This window comes from Leguminivora glycinivorella, chromosome 25 (assembly GCF_023078275.1).
Source record: "Leguminivora glycinivorella isolate SPB_JAAS2020 chromosome 25, LegGlyc_1.1, whole genome shotgun sequence".
NCBI classification, from domain to species: Eukaryota; Metazoa; Arthropoda; class Insecta; order Lepidoptera; family Tortricidae; genus Leguminivora; species Leguminivora glycinivorella.
The window spans coordinates 2,942,605-2,953,683 of NC_062995.1; the positions used below are offsets into that span (position 1 = coordinate 2,942,605).

At 39.4% G+C, this 11,079-nt stretch overlaps 1 protein-coding gene across 1 annotated transcript in view; it reads right to left on the reverse strand.

Annotated features, from left to right (window-relative positions):
- LOC125239330 overlaps positions 1–11,014 on the reverse strand; it is a 28,601-nt gene extending 17,587 nt beyond the window's left edge. The window contains exons 1-7 of the mRNA XM_048146877.1: positions 10,720–11,014; positions 9,349–9,450; positions 8,423–8,547; positions 7,229–7,365; positions 6,020–6,147; positions 5,355–5,461; positions 2,438–2,551 (exon numbers count right to left, since the gene is read on the reverse strand). Of these exons, the coding sequence (XP_048002834.1) occupies positions 2,438–2,551; positions 5,355–5,461; positions 6,020–6,147; positions 7,229–7,365; positions 8,423–8,547; positions 9,349–9,450; positions 10,720–10,872 (866 nt within the window). The 5' untranslated portion in view covers positions 10,873–11,014. The remainder of the gene's footprint in view (positions 1–2,437; positions 2,552–5,354; positions 5,462–6,019; positions 6,148–7,228; positions 7,366–8,422; positions 8,548–9,348; positions 9,451–10,719) is intronic.
- Positions 11,015–11,079: the final 65 nt, after the last annotated feature.

Sequence of the window (11,079 nt, forward strand, 5' to 3'; positions counted from 1 at the left end):
ATAGAACCTACCATCTGCCGCTGGATAGGTAATATGTTGAACAGCCGGCTAATTAAGTCCTCCCTCATGGGGGAAGAATTACTAGCCACAGCAACAAAAGGTTGTCCACAAGGTGGGGTTCTCTCTCCGACTCTATGGAGCCTGGTAGTGAACTCACTTTTGGAAGAACTAAATAAGGGCCCAGTATATACAGTGGGTTATGCAGATGATTTAGTGATACTCATAAACGGGAAATTCCCGGGAACGGTGTCAGAAATCATGAATACAGCACTGAGGCAAGTGGAGAGGTGGTGTAACCACCAACAACTCTCCATCAATCCAGGCAAAACAGTGGTAGTACCGTTTACCAGGAAAAGGGCCCTTACTGGCATGGAGCAACTAAGGCTCTATGGAAGGGTACTTGAACTTTCCAATGAAGTGAAATATCTAGGGGTAACACTAGACAAAGAACTGAACTGGAAAAGACACGTCGAACTGACCACAGCCAAGGCACTTAGAGTGTTTGGAATGTGTAGGTCAGCTTACGGCAAAACATGGGGTTTAAACCCAAAGGTACTAAGGTGGATCTACACCATGATGGTGAGACCTATAATCCTGTACGGAAGCCTGGCCTGGTGGCCAAGGACATTACTGAGCACATGCAAGGATGTCCTCATGAAGGTACAAAGGACAGCATGCATGGCTATAACGGGTGCGTTCAGAACGACGCCAACAGCAGCATTGGAGGTACTATTGGATCTCCCGCCGCTACATCTAGTGATACAGTCTGAGGCACTGAAATCGCTACACCGGCTGGCTTTAACAGGCCTCTGGAGCGATAGCATGCCGAAGACTAAACACACAAGCATGGAATACAACAATTCTATGGGAAGGCTGATGAGTATGGGCTGCGACAAAATGCAACCGAAATTCATCTTCCACAAAAACTTCAAAACCAAAGTCCATACTAGAGCCGAATGGAAGGAGGGTCTGGAGACACCCACCCCTGATGACAACACCATCATCTGGTATACAGACGGGTCCAAGATGGCATCTGGTACGGGCGCAGGCATTTATGCAAATGACTACAGTGGTAGTATCAGCATGGGCAATTATGCCACGGTCTTCCAAGCCGAGACATATGCAATAATTGCCTGTGTACATGAGAATATAGTTAGACAAATCCAAGGTAAGACTATCTATATACTCAGCGACAGTCAAGCGGCACTCAAAGCCTTCACATCGCCCAGAGTTACCTCTAGACTGGTATTAAACGGCATCCAAGCTCTTAACAAGCTTGGAAGGCAAAACAAGGTGCAACTGGTATGGATACCGGGGCACGAAGGCTTCATTGGCAATGAAAACGCTGATGAACTTGCCAAGGCCGGATCTGAAGACAACTTCATAGGTCCGGAACCTTATGTGGGCCTTTCACAAGGAACCATCAGAATGGCTATGAAAGACCAAACAAAGGCTAGTCACCAAAAAGAGTGGGATGCCCTGGTTGGTCTGAAGCATTCAAAGCTCTTTATGCAGAGGGTAGACTCTGGATGGAGCAAAAAGCTAGGGAAGCTAGGCAAAAGACAACTCCAAATTATAACGGGGGTGTTCACAGGCCATTACGGGGTCAAAGGAATTTTGGCCAAGATGGGACACGCCGACAACACTGATTGTCGCATGTGTGGCGAAGAGGAAGAGACCGTCAGACATTTAATGTGTGAATGTCACGCCCTCGCCAGACAAAGAATGAAGAACTTTGGAGCAGGCTACCTGGCACCGAAGGACTTCAGAGAGCTACCCATGAGCCTCATCATCCGATACGTGGAGATGGTCGAGAAGCTCCTGAATAGCTGAAGGATCTTAGGATCGTAGGGGGTAATTGCACAAAAGATCCCGATGGGTCGAAGTGTATCCGTAAGGGCCCCCGCAGATTTAAGATAAGATAAGATAAGATAATTCGTTGTAGTTATGTTATATAATTTTAGACTTAGTGATTTAGATTTAGTTCTTGTGTAATTCTGTGGATCTAGTGAAAAAGGGTATAACTCAAATTGACTCGGTGAAAAAGGGCACAAGTCCCACCTCGGACTTGTGACCTTTTTCACCGAATCAATTCAATTCAATTTGAGTTATACCCTATTTCACTAGACCCACAGAATTCTAGGTTAGATAATAGTATTAGTTGGACTTGTACTCCGTAATTGTCATGTATATCAGTACTTAATACCTGTTTGAATGTTTGTTATATAATTTACAATATATATGATGTGGATGTACTTTTATAATGAAATAAAATAATAAAAATATATGTATATGGTATAGTACAGTGAATAGAATAGAATAGAATAGAATAAATGTTTATTCGTGAACACAGGTAAGACAAAATACACATAATAACAACAAGACAGAAAGGAATGAAGTGCCACGAAATGGCCTCATCTCAGCGTTCAGTGCTCACCCCAACTCGTCGTGCGAGCGTCCGAAGGGGCACTGGCAGTCCGGCGCGGCGCACGACGCCTCTCGCGCGTATATCTCCGCGAACGCATTCTGCTCCAACTCCCACGCTGCGTCTCTGTAAACAAATATTGTTTAGACACATGTAGACAAACTAAAGAAATTCTTGCTGAACCTAATACAAAGCTCACAAAAATCCTACTCAGAACACCCAGACAGCAACTGCGCAAACTAGTAGGATTAATGACAGGACACAACACACTGAACAAACACCTCAATAACATAGGTATAACCGATAGCCCCATGTGCAGAGCGTGCATGGAAGCAGAAGAAACCACCAAACACTTTCTTCTAGAGTGTAAACAGGTAGAAGTATATAGGAACAAGTATCTAGGTACGCCGAACACACTGAAAGAGGTATTTAGCAACCTGAAAACACTGCTAGGATTCGTAGAGGAGCTAGGGTGGTTGGAGTAGTGCTACCCCGTCTATTTCACGCAAAATAGGCACAATGGATGTCGACTTGCGGAAAATGCCCAATAAAACTAACTAACTAACTAGCCACTGGGCCACTTTTGCCACTTTGGCCACTTTGGCCAAGTTGTCTACCCCAATTTAGATTTGGAAATTTTTATATGATTTTCACTCAGAATCGCGAGCTCTTTCAATTCGAATAGGAGAAAAATAGTGACACAAGATTCTTTTCCCATTCCGTTACCATTTTTTCATACATTTTGTATGGCGATAACGGAATGAAAGGTTCGAAAAAAATGTATGGAAATCTTGGGACATTTTTTTTGTCCTATCAGGATCGAAAGAGCTCCCGATTCTGAGTATTAATCACGTAAAATATACCCATGTTACATCTGACAACTTTGAAAAAATGGCCCCACTACCATACCATAAGTTCTCTATCCAATGGCAAACAAAATGCTGTATTGTCTTGCTTGCCATTGCTAGTAAGTAATATATAAGGTCCTAATTTATTAGTTGCAGATATTTTAACACATGATACTTTACATTAAAATAATTAACTTTAAATATAAATTAAGAAATCTTTTCATGTAACTTTTTTGATTTCATTTTCCTAACAATAAAATTAATTATAATTTCGTCTAAAAAAAATCATCATGTGCATTATCACATGTCACAATAACACTGTCTGTCATGTCAACAATTGTTTGTTGTAAATGTCGTAAAGGTTCGGCGGGAAAACTGCACATGTCATTGAAGTGGCCAGTTACAGTTAAGTGGTACGTAAAAGAGGTACTAGAATCTGTTCAATGAGTTATCATTTAATAATCACATAAACAGGGTGTTTTTACGTAGCAAATTTGTTTTTCCGTTTTCTCCAAAAAAACATCGTAAAAGCTATAATGTTTCACGGTTTAATATACTCCAGAGACCGAGTACTATCAGCTGTAAAAATATCTGCATCTAATAAATTAGGACCTTATAGATGTGGAACCTAATGTATTTGGAGCCTCGTCTGCCAATAAACCATACTCTGATTTGGCAGAAGTTATAATTTGGTTTTAGGTTTAAATAAAAATAAATAAATATTATAGGACATTCTTACACAGATTGACTGAGCCCCACGGTAAGCTCAAGATGGCTTGTGTTGCAGGTACTCAGACAACGATATACATAATATACAAATACTTATATTATATACATAGAAAACGTCCATGACTCAGGAACAAATATCTGTGCTTGTGCTCATCACACAAATGAAGGCCCTTACCGGGATTCGAACCCGGGACCGCGGTGTAGTAGGCAGGGTCACTACGCGCTAGGCCAGACCGGTTGTTTGAATAAACATTTCATTATAATGTGCGTCGGAGCGATAAACAAATGGTCTATATTTATTAAGAAATCTGTATCTGCTAGTGCATCGCAATTTTTTCGAGGATTTCCGGCCAAGTGGGTATATATTCAATTATACATCCATTCGGATGTTGTCTTTACGTTCCTTATAATGGACTCCTAAGTTTCGCTTTTTGGGCGCAACAACTTGAGGAGCCTTAAAAAAACCGGCCAAGAGCGTGTCGGGCCACGCTCAGTGTAGGGTTCCGTAGTTTTCCGTATTTTTCTCAAAAACTAATGAACCTATCAAGTTCAAAATAATTTTCCTAGAACGTTTTTATAAAGTTGTACTATTGTGATTTTTTTCATATTTTTTGAACATAGGGTTCAAAAGTTAGAGGGGGGGGGACGCACTTTTTTTTCCTTTAGAAACGATTATTTCCAAAACTATTAATATTATCAAAAAACAATCTTAGTAAACCATTCTTCATTTTTAAATAACTATCCAACAATATATCACACGTTGGGGTTGGAATGAAAAAAAAATCAGCCCCCACTTTACATGTAGGGGGGGTACCCTAATAAAACATTTTTTTCATTTTTTTATTTTTGCACTTTGTTGGCGTGATTGATATACATATTGGTACCAAATTTCAGCTTTCTAGTGCCTACGGTTACTGAGATTATCCGCGGACGGACGGACGGACGGACGGACGGACGGACGGACAGACAGACATGGCGAAACTGTAAGGGTTCCTAGTTGACTACGGAACCCTAAAAATGATTTCATACTACTTTTCAGGCCTTGTCAGACTAAGGGCCCTCCCACATCTAGCGTCTCGCGAGCGTAGCGTCGGGCCAACTGTATGGAAAGACGCTGCGTCGACGTCGCGCCGACGCGGCGTCAGGCTTTGCCATACAGTTGGCCCGACGCTACGCTCGCGAGACGCTAGATGTGGGAGGGCCCTTAGTCTGACAAGGCCTGAAAAGTAGTATGAAATCCTTTTTTAAGACTCCTCGAGTTGTTGCGCCCAAAAAGCGAAACTTCCGAGTCCATTATAAGGAACGTAAAGACAACATTTCATTGCATGTTTGAGAAAAGTAACATTTGTTACCGATCCGGCAGATAGTATCCTTGCTCGCATACAGCATTGTAGAAGTTGTCCTTGTCGTTACACAGAGGGCACTTCAAGTAGTGCATGCCCGCGCTTAGAGCCATTCGCTGTAACAAGAGATTTTTTTATAAAACAATAGTTCATAAAAATTAATAAGAATTTCTATACAAGTGATATTTTCTTAATTATAGATCATAGAGGAAGAAAGGACATAGTTGGAACTCCATCAGTAAATGCAAGTTATTTGTAGTGACATCTAGCGTCAATCACGCGTCAAATAGCGTAAATTTTACTCGACACTAGGTGCCAACAGTGTTGCGTCTGCCAAAAATGTAATATTAAAACAGTTTACAACTTATATTACAAGCAGAAGGAATTAAAAACAGAGTACTGATTAATACTATTGTAATATTAGCTAAAAATTGTTGAGCATTAGACTTTTTGTTCGTCGCGACAGGTTGACTGGCCGCGTTCTTGACAGGAGGCAACTGTGAGGTAACCGAGGTAACCTTTTAGAGGAGGTAGGGCATAGCAAATGATATCACACTTTGTGGTAGGCGGTAACTGTGAGGTAACCGAGAGGGGATGGGCGGCGCTTTCAGCGGGGAGCGGGAGTGGCCATACTGTACGATAGTACTCTTTATTATACTGTACTGTAGAGCTACCTGAAGGCAGGTTCGATGGAGCCACGCGTCGCGGCCGCAGCAGGGTGGCCAAAATGTCTGCGTTGTTGGGTATGCTTGTACTTCTTCATAGCAGATCACGCAAACCATGGCTGGATCTTCAGGGCTCTCTGAAAAAAAAAGGGTGTCAATTTTTTTTTTTGTTTTTTGGTTGTCGTCCGCGCGGGTCCGCTCTAAAACGTTCCCTGGACTTAATACATAATTATTAGACCAGTGCGACAGCTTCGTCGTCGGTCGGTCCTAAAGTTATGATACATTCTCCAACCTTCAATTAAATATTTCGTCTATTGTCCATTGAGTCACCGGCACCCCGACACCGCCTTAGAAATACCACATACATACAATCACATACCATCGCGCCTGTATCCCATAAAGGGGTAGGCAGAACACATGAAACTACTAAAGCTTCAGTGCCACTCTTGGCAAATAAGGGTTTGAAAGAAAACGAAACTGTGACATTGCAGTGACAGGTTGCCAGCCTCTCGCCTATGCCACAATTTAACCCATATCCCATAGTCGCCTTCTACGACACCCACGGGAAGAAAGGGGGTGGTGAAATTCTTAACCCGTCACCACACAGGGTAAAAATTTAGAAATAAGTACACAGCATAAAAAGGAGTGTACAATTTCTAATAGGTCAGCAACGCGCAAGTGACACCTCTTGAGTTACAGGCGTTCATAGGTTGCGGTGGCCGCTTTCCATCAGGCGGACCGTATTATGCTAGTTTGTCACCACCGACGTATAGTATTAAAAAAAAACCTCGACATAGTGGACCGATTTTCATGAAACATGGCTAAAAGAACACTCCCGACTAGTTTTCAAACAAAAAAACTAAATCTAAATTGGTTCATCCTTTCGGGAATTACGATGCCACAGACAGAGACACACACAGACAGACAGGCAGACAGACAGGCATGTCAAACTTATAACACCCCGTCGTTTTTGCGTCGGGAAAAACCGGAGGCCTTGACAATAAAACGGTATTTAAATTGAAATATTATTAGTATAGAAATATTTTAAGCGTGTTACTCACGTGTTAATTCGGTATACTGAGTAGTAGTATGCGGCGCGCTCTCGACATGTAAAGGCGAGGTCGCTACTCTTGAGAAAGATCCTCGGAAATGGATCGAAACATGTCGAACGTTATATCGACTTAACACGTGATTATTAGTATAGATTTCTTTTCTTACCGGCCTGTTGGGTTTCTCCATTAGTTATAGGTATCTTCCCCGCTTTCTTCAGCTTCTCAATCTTCGTTCTCTCCTTGGCTTTGGCCATCACATCTTCTGAGATCTTCTGCTTTGGAGCATGGAGTTCACAGAAAGATCTGGAATTTAATTTGTTGTTAATAGGTAATTTGAAGGACCTTTTAGTACAGAATATATAAATGTACCCCTTGTTCCTCGTAGATAACCAAGTTTGATAACTGGTTTTGTATGAGGAAAAATAATTCTTCTCAGCTAACTGGGTTATGAAATAGGATTTTTTATTCTTCGTAGAAAACCATTCTTTTTTGCAGTTACATACAAAGAATTTATTTTTATTCTTTGCATACCCGGTTATGAAATGGGATTTTTTTTCCTCGTAGAAAACCATTATTTTATGAAATTTTCTATAAAGATTTTTTTTTCTTCTTGGCTTACCCGGTTTTGAAATGGGATTTTTTATTTTACTTTATGCAGTTTTCTACGAAGATTTTTTCCCTCTAAGCTTAAAATAAAAACCTGCAAAAATAATGGTTATCTACGAGGAAAAAAAAAATCTCATTTCATAACTGGGTAAACAAAGAAGAAAAAAAATTATTCATAGAAAACTGCAAAAAAGAATGGTTTTCTAGAAATAAAAAATCCTCTTTCATAACCCAGTTAGCTAAGAAGAATTATTTTTCCTCATACAGAACCAGTTATCAAACTTGGTTATCTACGAGGAACAAGGGAAAAGTTCAAGTGCTTTTAGGTACAGTGTTGGCACATGACAGGACAACATTTTTTGGAGGCTTTGTGGTGTCATTTTCTCCCTTTCCGTCCTTGAAACCTTGGTTCATGTAGGAGTCATGGTTCTGGAGATGCGATTTTTTTTCCTTATTTATCCAAAATCTGTCAATTAAAATTTAAAGGTCCATGTGTTCGTTTTATGCTGTAATTTGAAGACTATCAAGCAAATTTACATATAACACAATACAAAAAAAAGTTATGCAGCTTCGAATATCACATTTTGGATTTGGAGAAAAATAAAACGATGAAGGTTCGCTTTGACGAAGGTTCCAAGGATGGAAAGGAAGGAGATGACACGACAAACCCCCAAAAAATGTTGTTGGGAAATGTGCCAAACAGCCTGTATATAAAATCAGTTGTTTTCAATCTCTCAAACCAAGAGCCACCTACTTGTAGTTTCCGTAGAAGAGTGAGACAGCATTCTTTCCCCGTCCGCACGGCAGGTGGAATTGCTTACGACACGTAGACACAGAGCAGCCGAGACTGGCGCCGCCGCGTCCACAGTATGAACATTTCTATAACACAAATATATAAAAATTATAGAACATTATTACACAGATTAACTGAGTCCCATGGTAAGCTCAAGCTTGTGATGTCGGTACTCAGACAACAATAGTGTTTCACTTAACACTAAAAACCTGAAAACAGTTTGTTCAGAATCAAGAGTAGAATCAATTGAGCTATATCTTGATGGGGGTAATATATTTTTTTGTTTGAATTTTTAGTTATTTTTTACGTGCCCATTCTATTGTATTCGTAATACAACATTGTGTATATCGCATTGCTAGAGGTTGTATACCTTTTTCAGTATTTAGGGGTATTATTAGTAATGGCTGGTTACTTGGACGATTATTTTTCCTGCTACGAGTTTGACGTTGTTTGTCAGTTTAATCTTAATGTTTATCATAAGTCATAACAAATGGAACTCGTACCTAATTACAACCTTGTCATTTTGAATGTTGGGTTTAAATTAGCTTACTGTGATTACCTGTCTAATTTGAAGTTTACTGTGACAAAGCTTTAAAGTGTTTTACAATGACATCATAGCTGTCTATTGGTAAACCTTATGTTGTTGCAGTAACGTACACAAGTAAATAGTTTTAAGGTTTATGATGGTAGTTAGTCATTATTTTATTGAGTGTAGAGTTAAAAGTCAAGTAGAGCTGTACAGAAAATTAAAAATTCAATTTAAAAAAAAAGTAAAAGATGAATATTCTAGATAAGTTAAAAAAAATAAAAATCATTTGGGGTGTCTGAGGTTTTGAGTGATACCAGAAACACGTTGTATATGTAATATACAAATACTTGTAACATACATGTTTCTTGCTCCGTTCCACCTCCGCCAGAATGTCCTTGTACAGGAAACCGAACAGGCCTTCCGAGTCCCGCCCCTTCTGTACCAGGCAGCAGGATAGCAGCTACAAGATAATAAGAATTAAATAAATATTTACAGTCAACCAATTGGAACTATGTCACAGTGACGTTATAAATCAGATTGTAAGAAATCTCTTACTGCTTGTCATATTGACATGGTTTTAGAGTGGCCTAGGGTTCCAATTCATTATTTACAACATACATTCCAAAATGGTAGACAGAGCACATGAAACTGCTGAAGCTTCAATGCAACTATAAGCAATGAAGAGATTGAAAGAAAACAAAATTGTGATTTTGCAGTGACTGGCTGCAAGTCCATTGACCATCCATCAACTGATCCCACATGGGGAGGAAAAGGGGTGTTGAAATTTTTAACCTGTCACCACAGGGGTTTTTTTTTTTTTTTTTCTGGTTGGAACTGCCATCAGTCGGTAACGACTATAATCAGTTTTGTTGAATGAAGTGTTTTGGTTTTGGTTTTGGAGACCATTGTCTCTCTTAACCACTACTATCAATTAGCACAATGTGCTTCCTTTTCAGTCGTTGCACATTATTAGTATTATTGAGCAATTCTGAGGCCAATGGATTAGGATGTCGTGTCAGACGATCAATGTAGTTCATAGTGAACCTCCTAATCTCTTCCTTAATGGTGGGCATGTTGAGATAGTCATGGACTTCATCGTTTTTAGTGAACCAGGGTGCGTTGACAATTTCACGAAGTATGGCATTTTGTGCTCTTTGTAGACACATTATGTTGCTGTCGCTAGCAGTTCCCCATAGTTGGATTCAGTCACCACAGGGGTAAAACAGGTAATTAAAAAATAAAAGATATGTAATAATAATCTATGGTTTTAAGAAAATCATCTTTCAGGTTTTCAGGAACTATAACAAAAATGTTATAATGGAGTAGCCAATGAAAATATAAGATATTCAACCTGAAATATAACTTATACTCTAGAAATTGTCAACAATATAAGGTCATAATACAAATCTTATCAGACACACAATCATATTAATGCAGGGGAGGTACATATCATTCAAAGATGCATGTTTCCAAACAGGCAAGCAAAGTATTCATTTAATTTAATTGATATTACTTGATTTTCAAAGATTACTACTTGATTAGTTTGTTCCTACAACTATAACATTATCTTTGGTTCATTTCTAAGTAGTCAAATAACTGTTTACAGTTCATGCGTATGTTTTCTTCATGAAAATATTTCCACGCTTTGAAGAATGTTTCTAGAAAGTACAGGTTTCTAAAAAGGGATGGGCTTCATGACATATACGGCGGTGATAAATCTGCAACTTACCACACAGAAGTAATGACATTGTATATCACCATAAGAGTATAATTTGCCGTAAATCACTTCATCATCCACATCCTGATTGCAGAAAACACAAGGCTGCCTGTTTTCAGTAACAAGCTTGGCCACTTCCCGTTTCTTCAGGAATTTAGTAGCCATTTTGGAAGCCTTAAATTGTTATTTTAATAGATGTTCAACTATATTGTTCTTAATCACTTTAATTCAATCATTTTAGATCACTTTTACACATTACATTAGAAGTAAAAGGCTTTCACTTGTTGCATTTGACGACCAATCGGCAATCTCCCGAATCCATTATCAAGATGTCAAATCAAAACATGGCCACAAAATTTGGCGGGAATTTTT